This window comes from Pituophis catenifer, unplaced genomic scaffold (assembly GCF_029215685.1).
Source record: "Pituophis catenifer annectens isolate HBS135680 unplaced genomic scaffold, rPitCat1.0.hap2 SCAF_2, whole genome shotgun sequence".
In the NCBI taxonomy this organism is placed as follows: Eukaryota; Metazoa; Chordata; class Lepidosauria; order Squamata; family Colubridae; genus Pituophis; species Pituophis catenifer.
Window position 1 is genome coordinate 83,488,858 of NW_027256882.1, and position 19,879 is coordinate 83,508,736.

General features: G+C 36.0%; 2 protein-coding genes across 2 annotated transcripts in view; one reads left to right on the forward strand and one right to left on the reverse strand.

The window, feature by feature from the left end:
• DNAH1 (dynein axonemal heavy chain 1) overlaps nt 1-19,879 on the forward strand; it is a 163,992-nt gene that overhangs the window by 123,955 nt on the left and 20,158 nt on the right. Inside the window, exons 54-60 of the mRNA XM_070933699.1 lie at nt 1,495-1,680; nt 13,860-14,051; nt 15,717-15,884; nt 16,022-16,213; nt 17,128-17,259; nt 18,280-18,405; nt 19,269-19,388. Coding sequence (XP_070789800.1) covers nt 1,495-1,680; nt 13,860-14,051; nt 15,717-15,884; nt 16,022-16,213; nt 17,128-17,259; nt 18,280-18,405; nt 19,269-19,388 — 1,116 coding nt within the window. The remainder of the gene's footprint in view (nt 1-1,494; nt 1,681-13,859; nt 14,052-15,716; nt 15,885-16,021; nt 16,214-17,127; nt 17,260-18,279; nt 18,406-19,268; nt 19,389-19,879) is intronic.
• Nucleotides 2,703-7,247, reverse strand: LOC139309587 (HAUS augmin-like complex subunit 3). The gene is made up of 4 exons (XM_070933700.1): nt 6,036-7,247; nt 4,403-4,842; nt 3,689-3,905; nt 2,703-2,918 (listed from the first exon to the last, which is right to left on the reverse strand). The coding sequence occupies exons 1-4, from the start codon at nt 7,245-7,247 to the stop codon at nt 2,703-2,705; spliced, it is 2,085 nt and encodes a 694-aa protein (XP_070789801.1).

The following is a 19,879-nucleotide window of genomic DNA, read 5'->3' on the forward strand; positions in this document are numbered from 1 at the left end:
CTTTGGCTGTTCACCGCCCCGAGTCCTTCGGGAGAGGGGGCGGTATAAAAATCTAATAAATAAATAAATAAATAAATAAATAAATGTCCTTCAAGAAAGAACATTTCAGTCTCTGCGGTCATTTCATCTGAGTTTTCAACTGTCCTTCCGTCTTCAACAGTATCTTTTGTTCAATTTGATGCCCTCCAAGTAACTTGGAATTCAGTTCCTCTAATACTGTGAAGTTCTTTTGCTTGACAATTGCAAGGGTTGAGGGTTTTTTTTTTCAACTCTGAGGGACAGAAGTTAGGGAGGTTTGTGCCACACTCTGGCCGTTGAGCCACTCCAACTTGCTACAGGCAACTAAATAAATTGATACCACTTTGGTGAGAAAAATAAAACTGTTTTGTGTAGAAGTATGAACCCAATCGGTGCTGGACCTGCCTGAATGTTGTGCACAAACACAAGGCAAATAGATGGAGAGAAAAGCATGGGATAATTAATGAATCTAGTGCTAGTCCGCCTCCTATTGTGCATTTCTGGATGGTGCATGAGTGTGAACCAAAGGGACTAGCTGTCTTAGGCAGCCAAATTCAAAAGTTGTGGGAGCTTCATCACTGGAAACTTTCAAGAAGAGACTGGACTGCCATTTGTCAAAATTGGTGTAGGGTCTCCTACTTGGGCAGGGGGTTGGACTAGATGACCTACAAGATCCCTTCCAACTCTGTTAATCTGTTAAATAACTACTCTGTATTAACACTGTAGTCTCCTGGCTAATGTACAGTCACCATACACTAAAGAAATAAGTTTCATTCCCTTAATAATAATTGTATGTTGCACAATTTGTAATCTCATTAAACTTAAAATTTTGGTCACAATTACATCTTCATCAGTTCTGTTCACTATCAGGGAAAACAACTTTTTATTAAATAGCTGCACCTTAATTATAGTGGTAAATGTATTTAAACTATTTCTAATCTTCCAGAAAATAAGGACAATAAGGCTAAAGTGGTTAGATTGTTGAATTAGATTTACAACCTTGATTGATAGTAATGTCTTCTTCTCAATAAAAGTGCATAGAATCATGCTTTTAATATTGTCTGTGTTTCTGTTACATGTTCTCTGTGTATCTAAATAAAATATAATTATTGCTAATAGGTCTTAAAGATCAACTGAACCCTAAAGGCAAATTTACAAGGAATTTAAGTTCTTCTACATTTGTCTTAGGGATATTTATTAATGCACAGCAATAAAATATTGGTATGGCATATCAGGATTTGAAAATCTTTAGCTTTTCTAGTTCTTAGATTCTCATCATGTCTAGCCATCCAGAGGTGATACAGTTTGCAGTCCATCAACCATAGTATGATACAGATTCCAAACATTTTACAAAATACACAATGAAAAAGTATCTACAATGACTATAACGTTATAGGTAACCAATTAAGTTATATTCTCCAATGAAAATTTGAGTGACGTGAAAGAGAGAGATTGTACAATGTTGTGTTATTGCAGGTAGACACGGCTGTAGCAGAAGAAACAAGAAATGCAGTACAAGCAGAAGAAATGAAAGCTAAAGTGAAAGCTCAAACTGCTCAGGCTATTGCTGATGACGCACAGAAAGACCTAGCAGAAGCCCTCCCTGCTCTGGATGCTGCCCTCGCAAGCTTGAGGAATCTCAACAAAAATGATGTTACTGAGGTAATAAAGAGGATAGATTTTAGCACAAATTTGGTACAAACCTTTTTGGGGTATCTCACTCCCTGCATGATAGGGTGAAATGCTCCCGGTTCAGACCGGATCACCCGATCCGGTAGCGATGACGGCGGGTGGTTCGGAGAACCAGTAGCAAAAATCCCTGCCCCCCCCACCATGCCCAGCTGAGCCACACGATCATCAGAGGCTTTTTTTTTACTTTAAAAAGCATTTTTTCTACAACTTCTTCCGCCAAAAAAATGCTTTTAAAAGTTAAAAAAAAGCCGAGATTATGCAATCTCGGCATGGTTACAGTTTTGTCAGCATACTACTTTGTTTAAACTATGAAAATTAACAATTAAGGCTTTTTTTATAATTTCAGTAGGTCCTTTCCAATACAAATAATATATGCAGAGATTTATTTAAGAGGACTGAATTTAAAAAGACAACAACATAAAGGAGGGAAAATAATTGAATTTGGCCTTCTTGAGAGTAAGAAAACACACTAGTCTTTGAATTAATTGGCAGCTCTTTGAAGTAAAAAAATTGAAATGGAAAATATATCAAAGGAGAGATAGAGTATAAGTTGATAATACCAATTCTTACAAGTATCTTTATTTCAGTTCTTTAAAATATTCACAGTTTTATGTACCCCATCTCAATTTCTGCGCAACAAATTCAGAAGAAACACCACCACCCCTGCTATTCTACTATTCTATACTGTAGCATTGTAAGAATTCAAAAAAGAAGAACATTATACATGGAATCCTTATACTGTACAATATTTCCCAGGTGATTTATGGTAATAGATACATTTTGTCAAATCAATTCCCAGAAAAAGGCCTCCAACTTAATAGACATTAATGTATTCTTCAGAGAAGAGATGTTAAGAAGATGAAACTTTATCCTGCTAACAATGCCAGAATGCTTCTCTCGGAAGCTTTCCATTCAATTGAGACAGAATTTATATGAAAGGCCCTTTGAGCAAGATTTTCTTCTTTTCTTGTCCACTGATGGCTCCATTATGCTCACGAAGATACCTGTGTCTGCTTTTCAACTTTTTCTACCATCTTCCTCAGAAGGTCTGGGTTACTGAAGAAATAAATGTAGAGGTTGCGCTCCGTCTTCTGGAAGTGGCTCTGCAGAGCTTTGCGTTTGGCCTTTATGTCAGTCTGGGTGTCCATTAGAATTTGATAGATTTGACCTTGTGTGATGTTAAGTTGCTCCAGAGATTCTGACAATTCCTGCAAAGAAGAGTGGTCAAAATAAGTATGCAAAAAGCAGCATGCGATTTGTTTAATTCACATGGAAGGGGACTTGCTGTCCAAATTTCATTTAGCATCACAAAGGGGAAAACTTAATTATGGTAGGATAGATTGATTGTTTTCTTAGGTATTCTAGGATGTCTGTAAATATAGAGCAATTGTTGTGGCCTGTCAGCCACTGACCCCTCCAGTGGCTGACAAGCCACAACAGGCTCATCTCCAATCAGATGAGGAGGCGGCATGGGAGTCAGGGCCAGCACCAAGGCAATCTGAGAGCTCCGAGGGGGAAGAGGGAATGGAGCTGTCAGAGATAGAGGCAGAGCCTGGGCCATCCATCAGCCCTCAGATGGAGAGTCAACAGTCCCCAGGTCTGGAGGTGGGTGATGAGGAAGAGGAGGAACAGATGGGTCTAGTGCCTGACGCACGGATGTGCAGAAGGCAAAGGAGTGGAAATCTATGGGCCGATCCTTGGGAAGGAAGAGCCATCGCTGCTAGCGAAGCCCCACCCTAGCTCTGGGGATAAAAGGCAGGAGGGGAGATGAATTGGTGTGGCAGACAACTACTCGTCTCCCTGCTGGACAGATTTGTTAGCCTGCTGTGAGAGAGAGAGACTTTTTGCCGGGGCTGCTAATAAAGGGAACATTTATTTAACTACAGAGGGTTTGTCGTGTTTGGGAGCTGGGTCAGAACAGCAATAATGTAGTAGAAGAACAGAACTTAATATATAAAGGACAAAGACCATTGCATACCTGAGCATGAAGCATTAACTGATTGGAGTCATCATACATCAAACAGTGCAGTGCCTTTTTCTGAGACTCTAGTTTAAGAAACTGAGGAAATGGAATGGCTAGCTGTACTTGAAGCATTTTGAGTTCCTGGCACAATCTTGAACCTCTGCTTGCCAAAGTCTCATATGAACGAAAAAGTTGTTTCTCTTGATGGTGTCTGTCCAGCATCTCCCACAACCTGAGAGAGAAAAGGGCCCTCAAAATTAAACAATTTATGATTTTAATTCATATAATATATGAATAATAAATTAATATAAAGAGTAGGGAGATAATTATATATTATTATAACCATATGTGCTAAATAGAGTTGCTACCAAACCTTGTCCATTTATTCCTGTCTTAAGATGGTGAAAGAATTCAGATTCTCTCAAAAGTCTTCTAATTAAAACCTAAGACAATTCCAGTATTTTTCTGAAATACAAAGAGTTGGTTTATTGATGTGACTATCCTAGATATTCTATTCTACAGAAACTCTTCCTTTTCTCCCATTCTGCCTCAATATTCCCGTAAAAGGGATAAAATTGTTCTCTGGGATGGTGTTTGTTTCAGATTTAGTCAAATATTATTTAATTTTCCAAAACAATCCAAACCAAGCAAACCTTTTTTCATTTCTAATAACTATTAGGCACTTGTAATTCAATAAAGTTCCACTATCATTCTGCCACCATTCTTTACCGTAAGGTAGTGAGATCACTCGGATCTATCAAAATCTGTGGACATTGCTTAATGGAAAATCTTGAATCCTCAAAGCAGGATTGCCATTCTTCTGACTTAGACTGAGATTGTTTCAGGACAGTCATCAGTCCCTCCAGCTTAGTTCCAGTCCATTGCAGATTCTCTGTCTTCAACATCAGCAAGAGACTCATCACCTCAAAGTGGCTGAGCTGGCCCAATAGCTGGTCAATAGCTTCCTCTTGTACACGTTCAAGATACTCAAGTTTCATGTCTTCCAAGTGTAGTTCTCCATTTATTATTGGCAAACGAAAAAGGCGGGCAATGCCTTGAAGCAAGGGCATAAGCAATTGGGTGTTTCTGTCTACCTCACTTTGGAGAATGCATAACTGTTCCTGGCATCTAGTCACACGAAAATTTAACTCACTCTTCGCTTCCTTCATCTGGAAAACAGCAAAGTATTAAATTTTTTGCAGGCAGAGTTACTGGCTTCACATTTTTCTATCATTTTACTGCTAAGTACAAAAATATATTCTGATACCCTCAAAAAAAAATTACACAAACAGTAATATTTATGGTTTGCAAAGACAGCTTGGGAATCTAATAAAAAAAGATTCCTGGGAATTACATCAAGATGCTCCCTGTACATCTCAAATTTCTGACCTTAAAACAATTTATTTGTAAATGGAAAATTGCCAAAAACATTCAACATAGTCTCAATTGACTTAAAAAAAAGAAACATTTAAAAATGCAGAAGGAAATTGAAATGAAACATCAGGAGGTTTGAATCTTTTTTCTAACAGTTGGAGGTTGCTGCAAAGAATAATGAAAATTCAGCTAGTGTGCACAGCATATGTCAGGAGAACTACAGCAAAATTTAAGAGATCACCTGAGAAGCTAACAAAAAATGTTAAGGAAGTTAGTGGCGAAAGGAAGGAATAATGTCCTGAAGAATGTGTAAAAAAAAATCATTAAAAAAATAAGTAGATAATAACAGATTCAGAATTATTTTGAGGAGTATATTGTGAATAATATTAGAGCCAACAATTTTTTTTAAAAAAATTATTAAACTAGAAAGGTTGCTAGGTAGAAATTGATTGAAGGAACATTACAAGATAATAAGGTGATTGCAGAGAAGGTTTTGGTTTAGAAAAATAGGCAGGTGAGAGAAGTATATAAAATTGGCTGTGATTTTAAGAAAGTAGGTTGAAAGTAGGTCTTCTTGCTTTTTTCAACATAGGTAATATAAGATTCAGGACTGATAAAGTCTTTTTAATAAACTGGCATTTGTGTCAAAATATGTAGCAAGAGCCACTAGTTGGTACAACTTTAAAATAATTACATAAATTCATGCACAATAAAGTAGTTGATGGCCACTAACAATAATGGTAAAGCATGTCAAATAAAGCTTGATTATTAATAGCAGCTGCTAGAGTGGCAGGGCAAAACACTACTGGATTTTTGTCTTGCTGTGGGCTTTTTATAGGCATCTGAATGGCCATTACAGAAATGAAAAGTCAGAACAGATTGATTCTGGATCTGCTCCTTATGTTAAGTAGAGTAACTGACCAAATAGGATCAATACCAAAAAAGGAAAGGAAAGGGCTGTTTACTGAAACCTGAAGGCTTAACCTACCTTGTTCTCCTTAGTGACTTTAAAAACTTTTTCTGCCCATTGCAAGGCGGATGAAATTCCTTTAATTCTTGCAATGGTCATGACTGTATTTGTTTTGCTCCACATGTATGTTAACTCCATATGTCCCAGTTCTTCCCTATAACCTTCTATGTTTTTAAGGTGCTTTCTTTGGCCAATTTCTGTCTTTGTCTTCAGCCCTTTTTGAGAGAAATCCTGAACAGGTAGGCCTTCAGTTTTCAAATAATCTGCTTTCAGTTGATCTGATTTTCGTAGCAAGTCTTTCTGTTTAAATTCTGGCTTATTCTTGCTGGGCAGTTGCTCTTGATCAAGAATTTGGTCCTTCAAAACTTCCAGGGTTGTTTTGTGATTATCAGGATTCTCAACACAAGCTAAGCTCTTGTCTTCTAGTTGCAGTTGTTGAGCTGTAGATTCTGAAGTTTGCTGTTCTGTAATATCTCTTTTCCCCTTTTTTTCCAAAGTTGTTTGATCAATCTCCATATCATTGATAATACTTGTCACAACATTTGGAAACAATCTCAAAAAAGCTTTTGTGAAATTTTCTTCTGTTTCCAGATGATGCCCTAGATCTCTTGACAAAGTTAGTTGCTCATACCCAGGTTCCTGATGCCAGTGTACTAACTTTTCTGTTATCTGACAAACTTCACTGAGGATATTGTTGCTTTGAAAATTCTCTAGTTCAAGCTTTAGGTGCATCTTCCTTAGCTCTCTGTTTAATCTTTCTTTTTCGTCTGCTAAATTACAGCGCTTTTGCTTTAAACCGGCTGCACAAATCTGAAGCTTGTTGCATCGCATTTTTTTACACGCACACTGCTTCTTCAGCATCTGCATCTCTTGTTCAAGTAACTCAATGGGTGGGGCTTCATTTTCTTGTAGCTCACTGTTCAGCTGAAAAGACTGGCTACAGGTTCTCAACACTTCCTCCAATGCTTCACTTTCTAAGATGGGCTTCCCAGAAATTACCAGTTTCTCATAGTCCTCTAGTTCTGTAGTAGTCAGCACATTCTCTTCTCCCACTGTGTTGCAGAACCATTCCAGAAAGTGTTCTGTCTCGGGACAGTCAAAGAGCCAGTCAAAGTCCTTCGCATCAAGAGTAGTTGCCTTGGGATAGATAGTTTTCAAGACTTGTACAAACTCTGTTCCTCTGTCAATCTCCTCCATCAAGAAAGCTCTGGAGCGTCTCCGTGTAAACATGTTTCGATTGTTCCTCTAACCCTGAGAGAAATATTCAAAGTTTGTTTCATTTGATGAAGAGTATGTGTTACATGTACAATATAGCTGAGCAATGATAGCACTTATCACCTCTAAGTCAGTGGTGAAATCCAAATTTTTTTACTACCGGTTTTGTAGGCGTGGCTTGGTGGGTGTGGCAGGGGAAGGATACTGCAAAATCCCCATTTCCTCCCCACTCCTGGGGGAAGGATATTGCAAAATCTCCATTCCCATCCCACTCTGGGGTCAGCCAGAGGTGGTATTTGCCGGTTCTCCGAACTGTTCAAAATTTCCGCTACCGGTTCTCCAGAACCTGTCAGAACCTGTTGGATTTCACCCCTGCTCTAAGAACTGTAGAAATCTGTCCAGAAAATACCAAAATACTAAGATTTTTGATTGCATTATATAAACAATATGTTAGTCTTTGAAAATATGGACAATGTTCTCATTCATCTTAGAAAGCAGAGATGGGCTAAGTAAGGTTTCCAGTGGCCAGGGTCAAACTCCAGAGTCTTATGCAAATGTTTTTTCTATCCTGATCTTAGCCTAAAGATTGGAGGAGGAATGTTTAGAAAATAGAGCTTTTACAAGCAGCATAGAAAATGAGGCTTTTCTGCATGTTAGTTCTAATAACAACTCAGATATTGTGATATAAAACAGTCATCCATAATATTTTCCAATTACAGTCTTCTTCCTACACCAAATAGACATGATAATAACAAATATACAGATAGCACATAGCTATCCCTTTTCAAATCTCACCTCTACAACCACAGAATTTAGGTTATTACTTTCTTTTTAAAACACAAATTGCTGTTCTTAGGCCCTTTGTATAAAATTGCAGAGCACCATCACTACTGGTTAATCAATCAGAAAAAGAGGTTCACATATTTCTGGTCTGTAGGTTTGCTTCTGATAATATAACTCTACTGATTAAGATAAAGCTTTAACCTGACATATAGTGATGTTGTGCCTGGTTTGTTCTGTTTTGTTTTTTACTCTGCCAAATTGTCCTTGCTTATGTTAGCTATAAAGGTCATCTGAAAAAATGGCAACCAAGTTTCAGTCCAGTATTTTATTCCTCTATCAAGGCTGAAGTCTATTTAATTTTTTTCTTACATTTTACTTCACTTAGGGTAAACGGATACCAAAAGTACAAGGCTTCCACTCTTGGGCATAGGAGAGACTTTCTACAGATGAACCCTATCATGCTGAAAATTTCCTCTTCCACATGCCTCTTAAATTCTATACATTTTTGAGCTCAGTCACACTGATTCCAGTTACAACAACCCTAATATTCTACATTGATAAACTATCTCCTTCTCTCTTCTGTTGGAACACAATTCAGTTTTAATGTGTTTAGGGTTTAATGCTGCAATGCTTAAGTCACTAGGGAGAATGTACCATTGCATTAAAAATATACTCAGAATTATATTCCCTGTGTGTTTTATACAAACACACATCACTTAGTAACCACTGACAAATGCTGGACACATCTTTCTATTATCATTTAGATAGTTTTATCTAGGTGAGCCTCTGCTTATGCTTACACCTTTATTTGAACATTAATCTTACTGAACATACGGTAGCAAGGCCTTAAAAAAAAGACACAAATTGACCTTGTGTGACTGATACATATGTGCACCCCTACTGGTAACTTAAATTAACAATTTCAATCACAAATCTTCTTTTCTCATGCAGTATAAGTCTAACATTGGTTACCTACAAATACAAAACCAGCATATCAAAGTAAAACATTTTGTCCCTTTAAATGGCTTTTAGAACAACAGTCTTCTTGTGAGACAATTGTAGTCCTGAAATTTTAATTTCATTTTCTTGAATTATAGTGGGGAAACCTATTTTACCCTCTGCATCAAACTTAAGCAAGCAGCATCTCAGTCTGATTATAAAAGGACCACAGGTGTATTATGGGGCAGAAAGATTGCAGAAAAAAAAAAGAGTTAGTGAACTAATCTAAAACCTTTTGGTTAATAAGTCGTAGAAAGGATCAGCCTTCTTGATAAGGATGTGGCCTTCCAAAAGGTTTTGAACTTCAGCTCCCAAAATCTCTCACTAGTGGCCATGCTGCCAGCGTCAACAGCCGAGTTTGGTTCAACATTTGAAGTCCCCCAATTCTTCTCCTCACAATAAAGAAAGCCTCATCTTGCGCATTCCATCTTTTCAGTTATAAACAGTTTGTTATTTCTATGCAGTGATTAGACCGATCATTTCCCTGTGTTGAATTTTCTATTTAAAATTCCCCATATTTATCTGTGAAGTACAAATATTCAGAAATCAAATTATATCTTTTAAATAGAGAACAAATAAGTTTCTTGGAGAAATGCAGAGTGGCAGACTTCAGATGTACCGTATTTTATGCACACAAATCCTAAAGAAAATAAATGCCATTTAATTCTAATAAAATTGTCTTTTGCGTAATTGCTTATCCAAGGGTAAAATTTCATATATTGCAGCATTTTGTATCTTCTGATGAGCTTATTTGATCTTTATTTCTGAGGCTTTTTAAAAGCAAAAACTATATAACATTGTATATACAATCTCTGCATTATTAGGCTTGAGTTTGTCTCCCTGTCACCATCCACCTGTACTTCACTTCTGCAGCTTTCTCCTTTGCAAGGCAAGGTCACTCAGGACCCAGAAGCTTCATGCAGTTCCCTATTCATTGTTTGTAATCCAGTAGTCCTGTATGGGTAGGTCCCAAATTATTTACTTTTTACTCTTTATTTGGGGCTAAGTTGGGGGAGGAGAGCATAATGTGAAGAAGCAAAATACACGAGAGGCCGAGAAGCCTCTCTCAAAGATTTAAGATACCCTTTTTTCCTGGTAAGCACCAATGGGGTTTTTTTTTTTTTTTTGGTTAGTTTATTTGTTTTTGGAGAAATTAAGCTTTCTCTAAAAAAACAGAAAAACGAAAACAAAAGATGTCTTCATTAGTCATGATCCCTAAATTCTTCAGAATTGCAGACAATGTCTGTTTTCCTTTGTTCCATTCAGGCATGCAATTGTTTCTAATATTCTAATCTAGATTGTTTGGCCAATTATTGTTCATTTTTCCTATTCACAAATTCTATCCACTGTTCTTGAAATTTTTCCCTCTTGGCTTCTGCCTTTTATTTTCCACTAAAATTGCCTTGCTGAAATAATGAACTTTTTCTCCCCTGCCAAAATTGGTGATTATACAGTCTTCATTTTTCTCCATTTTGGTGCCTGTCTTTAATAATCATTGTTATCTGCTTTAATCCATTTTCATGTTTCAGTCTTCCTAACTATGTTTAACTTCTCTTGTTCACAGTTCTTTCCAAATGCATCAGGACTAAAGCTTCCAGACAGAAAAACTAATATCCAGGCTGGCTGAAGGCATTAGACTAGGGAAAGCTGCTTAAAGAAACCCTTTTCTACTTTTTCTTCTGTGTTCGAATCCCTCTAAAATTCTACTTGACCATTTTCTCCCTTTATCCATTGTAGAGAAAGGACAGTATCAACAAAGCTGTTCAAATGTTCAGCTATGAGTTGTACCAGTTCCAGGCAATATAGCTAAGAGTGTGGAAATGTGTAATCCATCACTACTCAAGAGAGAATGTATTGTCCATTGTTCTTTTAGACTAGAGCAGGGGTTAGCCACCTGCGGCTCTGGAGCCGCATGTGGCTCTTTCACCCCTCTGCTGTGGCTCCCTGTCACTCAAAGTACAGTATGTGTTACAATTGCCAATGTGCAACACTCGCCAGCACGTGATTTATTGAGCTTTTCAATCCCTGATAGGCCAACCATGGATAAATCCAAGAAAAGAAAAGTTTCAGAAGAAAACAGAACGTTTAATTCAACTACATATGGTAGTTTTGTGGCCGCTTGAGAAATAGTCAGGCACAGGAAGGATTTTGTGGCTCCCGGTGTTTTCTTTTCTGTGGGAAACGGGTCCAAATGGCTCTTTGAGTGTTTAAGGTTGCAGACCCCTGGACTAGAGCAAAGACACTGAATTAGGCCTATCTAGCTAAAAATTGCTTTGTTCATCTAATCTCACATTTGCAAATGCCTTTCTGATACTTGCATTCAGATCAGGGGTGAAATCCAGCAGGTTCTGACAACTTCCGGAGAACTGGTAGCTGAAATTTTGAGCAGTTCAGAGAATCGGTAGCGGAAATTTTGAGTAGTTCAGAGAACCAGCAAATACCATCTCTGGCTGGCCCCAGAGTGGGGTGGGAATGGAGATTGTGCAATATCCTTCCCCCAGGAGTGGGGAGGGAATGGGGATTTTGCAGTATCCTTCTCCTGCCATGCTCACCAAGCCACACCACACCCACCAAGCCATGCCCACAAAACTGGTAGTAAAAAAATTTGGATTTCATCACTGATTCAGATGCTTTATTGCGATTCAAACTTTGTATATCCAAGACAGAATTTATCATCCTCTCTCCCCCAAATTAACCACTGAGAAAGCTTTTTTCCAACATTTTTTCCCTCTCAGCATGTCTCCAGATTATATCATATAGCACTCATCAATTTATATAATCTACAACAGTGCATCCCTTCTAAGAATCTGTTTGCACCATTTGCAATGACCTCAGACATTCTCATGGTTTCTAACCTCTCAGTTTATATTTTTCTTTCTGCCTTTATACTTTAAAATGTCTAGAATGTCCACATGATGCCTGGACTCTACTTACATAATTTTTCTACCTTTTCCATGAAAGTTTCCCTATATTCTAATCTTAATCCTGTATAACTGAAATGATTACAATACTTTTAAATCCTGCCGCCATTTTCATGGCATCATCACAAGAATGATTAGGATTCCATTTTTCATTTGGATAAATTGCTCATATAGATATCTGAATCATGATTTATTTATGCTTAGCTTTCTCAGCTTGTTTTAATAATTTGGAAAAAAAAGTGTTAGGTCTGTTAAAATAAAGAAGACAGTTTATACAGAATCTAAAATATCTGGGATTACATCTTTCTATATCACAGTATGTTGAATTAAATAAATTATTAGTAGATATAACTTGATGGTTAAAACTCACCTTAAGTCTTTGGGATAAGCTTAATGTTATTAAAATGAATATTACATTAAGTTTCTTGGTGGATACTTTTACACATATACATTAATGAGATTTTTTTTAATGGCAAGCTAAAGCCCATTTGGCTAAAGTGAGACAATAATGATTGATATTTTAATGCTTCAAATTTTCAGCTGCATCATTGGGTTTTTATTCTAACATCTCTTCTTTTTTTCTTCTTTTTTGGGAATGTGATCATTAATTTTCTCTTCTGATTCATTTGAAGAAAAGTATGTGATATCTTTGAAATCTTGGCAAGACATAGCTACTAAACTGGGCTCTTTACATCCTGTTTTGAAAACTACTAGGCATATTTGGTTATTAATAAAGTCTTATGTTTTCATCCCAGGTCATATAGTGAAGGAGGTGTGAATGTTTTTAAATCAGTTGATCTAAACCAGTTCTTTTAAAGATTTTGAGAGACTGAATTTTGAGTTTGATATACAAGTTAGAATCAAACAGTTTATCCTAGAAACTTTAGCAGTCTCTGAGGTACCTGAAATTGTAACTTCCTTAAAAGATACAGCATTTGAATAGAAACTAACAATTCAATTTTATACAGTATTAAAAAGTAAATTGAAAGTCACCATTACTTATATATTTGATCACTTGAATGAAGAATTAGAACATTTTAGAATCAATAGATCTAGTTGTTAAAAATGTGAAATATACTTATGATTTAAAAATGAATTTACTTCATCAGGCAATATTATTTCCTGTTTATTGGACCCTTCAAAGAATGTTTAAAAAGGAGTGTACATTAGATTTCTTATGTTGGTACTATAGGATATCTGAATATTCTTTAACTCATATAACTCAGTCTGTTTTATTACATATATATATCATAGATAAAGATCTCAATGTGATAAGAAATTATAGCCCTAAAACATTAAATTTCTCATTTCCTTGAAGAACTTTGGTTCTACCAATCCTGGGATGTGGTAAAGTGGATAATTCTACATAATTGAAAAAAATACTCTCTTGATTTTAATATGAATATGAGTTTATTATCTGTTTTTGAAAGTCTATATTCTAAAACTGAGAAAATTACACAATATTGTCTATATGATCTTAGTTTAATGACAATTGGGTTAATTGATCTTTTTTCTGTTAATTGTTCTCTTTTTTATTTTAAGCATTATATTCACTGTATATAGACACTCTTGTTGGTGGCAATACATTTTTGTACTTTATTTAAAATAGATGTTAAAAACAAAAACTCTGCTCAAATTATATAACTAAGCAATTTGGCCTCCTTTCCTCTTCATTGTGTTTCTAAGTTATAAATCTTTTGAGGCATTTACCTTTTCATCACTGTTTGCAGACAGTATAATTAGCACTATTCATATAAAAGGTGTTCATTTAGACTAATATTAGAGACCAATAACTAAATCTTATTTAAAGATAACTCTACCATTGTTTTATTGAGTGGAGGATAATTATCAATCCTCAACAGAAAGAAGGACATTAATCTGAACTACTTTTTAAAATATATCATTGTAAAATATTTCCAATTAGGTGCGAGCAATGCAGCGCCCTCCACTTGGAGTGAAATTGGTGATAGAAGCTGTTTGTATTATGAAGGGAGTCAAGCCCAAAAAAATAGCAGGCGAGAAGCCAGGTACTAAGATAGATGACTACTGGGAACCTGGCAAAGGTCTACTTCAGGACCCGGGGAAGTTTCTTGAAAGTTTATTTAAATATGATAAGGTAAGCACTTGAAAGGTGTTTATTCTTACTCACCCAGAGACACATCCACATTTGTTTCCGAGGTCTTCTCTTACTTTTCAGGGATCAACAGTATATTTTCTGTCCCGGATGAAAGGTTGCTAAAATTGCTCCTGAGCTTTTAACAGCAGCCTTGATCTGCAAGAAACAGCAGGTGGAGTCTTTTATGGCAATTGGTAATCATCCATACTACCTCTTGATATCTGTAGGTGGAGCTGTTGTTATAAGCAGAAGAGCTGAGTTGTGTTTAAAAAAAAAAACACAAATAGTTTGGTAACTTTAAGCATTTGGGTAACTGTGGAATTTAAAATGGTCAATTTGTATGTATGTGTGTTACTTTTCTTTTTTTTTTTCTAACCCTGTGCCTTTTACATATGGATGGCTATTGTTATTTACCCCAAATAAAAATGCCAGCAAAATCTGTGGAAATCAGGAACCTGCACTGCTTAACTAAAAATAAAATGTGGGGTGATAAGGGTTGCAAACCCTTACTTTTTTCTCAATTTAGATTGGAATTCAAGTTGAAACGCCTCTCTTCCAGGACACAAACCTCTACCTGATACTTTTGCAGAGATGCAAAAGTCTCACTGCATTATTTTCTCAGGGTCATATGCTATCTTGAAATGACATATTCAACTCTAGAAATTAAATTATATTTTCATGTTTATGCTTAACAAATGTAGTTTTGTAAGTATGGCTTATGGTTCAGTGTGTTTAAAACTACACAATTGGAACAGCCTGCAGCCTAGAATCATGGGTGCTCCAGTTTTTCAGACTGTTGGATAGCCATTTGTTTGGGACAGCCTTAGGATTCCTGTTCTGGTTTAGAGAATTGGGCTAGAAGACCTCCAAGATCCCTTCCCCATTATTGTGATTTTATTACATAATCCATGATTGTAGAATAGAATAGAATAGAATAGAATAGAATAGAATAGAATAGAATAGAATAGAATAGAATAGAATAGAATAGAATAGAATAGAATAGAATAGAATAGAATAGAATAGATTTTTTTATTGGCCAAGTGTGATTGGACACACAAGGAATTTGTCTTGGTGCATATGCTCTCAATGTACATAAAAGAATCATAAGGTACAACACTTAATGATAGTCATAGGGTACAAATAAGCAATCAGGAAACAATATCAATATAAATCGTAAGATACAAGCAACAAAACTTTGTGACTATGTGTTAGGAACTATTATCTTAGCTCGGCTTCAAGTGGAAAGAAATAATACAATACCAGGAGCCCTGGTAGCGCAGCAGACTAAAGCACTGTTATTAACATCAGTTGCCTGCAATTACTGCAAGTTCAAATCTTACCAAATCTTACTCAAGGTTGACTCAGCCTTCCATCCTTTCTAAGGTAGGTTAAATGAGGACCCAGTTTGTGGGGGCAATAAGATGACTTTGTATAAATATACAAAAGTATGAAGACTATTGCTTAACATATTGTAAGCCGCCCTGAGTCTTCGGAGAAGGGCGGCATATAAATCAAATTTAAATTTTTTTAAAAAAATAAACTAAGATTCCTCTGATACAGCTAACATATTTTTATCATAAAACCTTGCACTGTTTCTCCTGAGCATTCATATCTTCCTTCTACCGGCATTCATAAGCATTTTTTTTTAAAAAAAAATCATTTCAGGATAATATTGCAGATACCGTGATCAAGTCCATCCAACCATATATTGACAGTGAAGAATTTCAGCCGGCAGTTGTAGCTAAAGTCTCCAAAGCCTGCACGTCAATCTGCCAGTGGGTCAGAGCTATGCATAAGTACCACTTCGTGGCAAAAGCTGTGGAGCCAAAGCGCGTAAGAATTATTGCTGTGCTTTTTAAAAATCACGTACTAGATAGCTCTGCCATCTTCTATGCTTTAGGATCTTCTTAAACAGTGTTTGAGAAGCAGGAACAATTACTTGGTGTTCACAATTATTTCCATTTCCATAGCAAGCCCTGAGGGAAGCTGAAGAAGATCTGCAAGCCACACAGAAAATCCTTGATGAAGCCAAGGAACATCTCCGAGAAGTGGAGGATGGAATTGCCCATCTTCAGGCTAAGTACAAAGGCACTTTAGCCACAAAAGAGGAACTAGAGATGAAGTGTGATCAGTGTGAACAGAGACTGCACCGAGCTGACAAAGTAAGCTTAAATCAAATAGTAAGATAAACTCAACAAATTAAGTCAAATAAAATTTTAGCTTCCAGTTTATGTGCAAAGATTGCTTCAGTTACACTGTGGAAACCCAAGCTTGATTTTTACAGCTAAATTCAACTATGATTAATCTCACAAGCTGAGCTGATTTTTAAACAGGCCATCAATGCAGGATTGAAATGGTGGAGCTTTTGTTTTTTTTAAAAAATGATCTCCAGACAAATGCAATGTTAAATCTACTCATTTGGATTACTTGGGCACTGGGGTAATCCCTCTTATCACAAGCAACTATAAAAACAAGAGAGCAGACAGTATGTATGTATGTATGTATGTATGTATGTATGTATGTATGTATGTAAATTTTAATAAATAAATAAATAAATAAATAAATGGGAAAAGTTCTGAACCACTGGGGGTTATGATAGTTGGCATACTGGCAAGCTGATTCCAAAGCATCACAATCCTGAATTGTGATTCAGTTGTGATAGCTTAGAATCCAGCCAACATCTGCATAAGGCAGGGCAGCTTAATGGTTCAGTGTAGAAGGGCCCACTAGTGAAGGACACTAGGAATTAACACATTTTCTATCCCGTTTTTACTGTTTTAAATAACGTGATTGTCTTCCTACAAATTCTCTTTCCTTGGAACTGTTACATTGGAAAAAATAATAAAATTATCTCTTTCCACCAAAATATACGCTGGCCAGGAAAGGTTTTCTATTCACAATTTACAGTTATTTTATTAGTTTAAATATGTGTGAGATTCAAGCCTAATGTTTCATGTTAAATTTTTTTTTTTTTAAAGTTCATGTGTTGCCTTCTTGCATTTCCTATTAGAGTTTTCTGCTAGGAGAAGTTCTGAGGAAGCAGCAAACTAACACATTGTATATCTGTTGTGTTTAGCTAATTAATGGTCTGGCTGATGAAAGAATACGTTGGCAGGAAACAGTGCAGAAACTAGATTATATGATCAACAACATTGCAGGCGATGTTCTAGTTTCCTCTGGCTTCATTGCATATCTTGGACCATTTACGGTGAGGAAGAAAAATGTATTTTTTTCCACAATATCTGAGCTTGATATTGAATAAAGTCTGCTCCTATAGCTGTATACCAGGACAATATATTTGCTGTCCAAACATTTCAAGAGAATTATAGTGTAGACACTTGGACACAGATGAGATCTTTTTTACAGTCTCCCAGAAAGCAAGCCTTTCCAATCAAAATGGCCTCCTACTCTTCTGCAAAGCCTCACTGCTTTCAGGTCCCAATTCATGCTCTGGGAGGTCAGCTGAGATGATGGGGATCTCCCTCCTAATAAAAACAAAGGGAGTGAGCCAAACATGAAGTTGGATTTGGATTTACCCTGGAGCAATGAAGAAAGTCTCTTTCAGAATGCAGGGATTTAAGCTGCTTGCAGCAACCCCTCCCTGGTCTATAGTCCCATGGTGAGATAGCCGGCAAATAAATTTAACAAATAAATAAATAATAAATAAATAAATAATCAGCTCCACTAAGAGCAAAGTATTTCCTCCTTACTTTTCTCCTTCAACTGCACCATTTTCAGAATTATACAAAGTTGTTCTTGCTACCCATGTATCTTTCATAGATTGATAACCTCCTTTCATTGAAAAAAGGGAATCCACGGTTTGCTCTTCTCCTTGTCAGGCCTATATTGTTGTTAGATCCAGGCTTGATGTTAAATTTATCTAAATTAGAATTAACTATGGTTAGCAATACTAGAATTAACTATGGTTAGCAACACACAGTTCAAACTGTGATTTCTAATCATACTTTGGAAATTGATGAGCTCTAAATTCAGAGTTGAGCTTAAGTTTACAATAAAATCTGAATGCAAAAGGGAGCTTGTGAACGGAATCTTCGTATGAAACTTTCTAAAATAGTTATTCCCTACTGAAACTATGTTCTAAAACAGGTATGCATATTAATATCAAATCTCACCTTCAACATCAAGAGTTGGCTGTAAGTAGCTGGAAAAAAAGGTAATTAACCATACTGGTAATTTCATGTTAATGGTTCAATGTTTTCCTTTGTAGGGTCAATATCGCATATCCCTTTGTGAGGAATGGCTAAGCCAACTGGAGGTATATAACGTTCCACATACCAAAGAACCAAATCTGATATCCACACTTGGAGACCCAGTGAAAATCCGATCATGGCAGGTAATCTTAATATGCATACCAGCTAGTTTTGACATATAGCTTTGAATTGCTATGCATATTTTAAGGCATGTGAATCCTAGAGAGTGATCATACAAAAGGAAAGGTTCAGGGAGATTTTAAGAAGTTTCAGGAATTTTATATATTCTACTTGATTGAAAATATTCAAGAAATTACACTGAGAAGCAGTATTTGTGTTGGTGCCCACCAGTTATTTGGGATTGTGATTTCCATACCTTCTAGAATTGATGCCTCCTTGAGCAGCTCTATACTATTATTTCAATATGCCAGCTGGGCATCAGTACATTGGGATAACATCAGATGAATCCTTATGTACAGAAAATCTCCAATATGGTTTGCTTGGACTTGCTCAAGAATAAATCAAAACAGGGAAATAAATTATATTTGGACCATCTTAAACCTAAAGTATTCAATATATTCAAAAGAGTTTAAGATTAGTTAAGATGGCAGTCTTCCTGTAATATGGACCATTGCAGTATTTCTGGAAAATATGGAAAGCCTTTTCCTTTTATATATTGTATTGTAGAAGCTCTACTGGCTCCTGTCATTCATACGGACCAGCCAGAGAGTATCTTAACTGAACCTTAACTGAACATATTCAGTTGTTCGGTTTGAAACAACCTGTCCAACTCTATAAATAAAAGCTGTGCAGGGACATCTTTAGTTATTCTGTCAATAAAACCTTTACAGTGAATCAAAGGATAACATTACAGCGTAATGTAAAATTCTATTCATATTTGTGATTTCTCTGCCATTAGCACTTAATTTACATAATGTGTGTACTTTACAAGATTTAGCTTATCTTGAGGCATAGCAAACATGTGTTTTATGTTCTTCATATGCAGATTGCAGGTTTACCTAATGATACTTTATCTGTGGAAAATGGTATGATTACACAGTTTTCTCAACGCTGGACTCTGTTTATAGATCCACAGGGACAAGCCAACAAATGGATAAAAAACTTGGTAAACCTTCCCTGTTGATGTTATTAAACACATTCATTTGTACCAAAGGAGTTCTTCTAGCTTACATTAAAAGCTTCTTCCTATAAACACTTGTTATTTCTTCCTCTTAAAATGTTTAATTTACAAATGACAAATCTAACCCTTGAAAATTATATTCTGCTATAATTGAACAACTGATTATTTATAGTATATTTATATTTATTTTTTATCTTCATTTTTATAGTTTTCTTTTTGACTTCCCTAGGTTCAAAAACATGTTCTAGAATTGCTAAGGTGGAAAATCAATTTCACCCATGTTCAAAGAACATGGTGATGAGGAGCAGTAATATACAGAGTGACTATAATTACTTTATTTGCTATAATTTATCAGTTAGTTTATATCTCACTGAAATCAGTCTTCAGAACTTTGCAATAACATGGTCCCTTATTTCATTCACTATACTTTTTGTTATGTTCCTTGCAATATCAAAATTTACGTCAATACATTGATC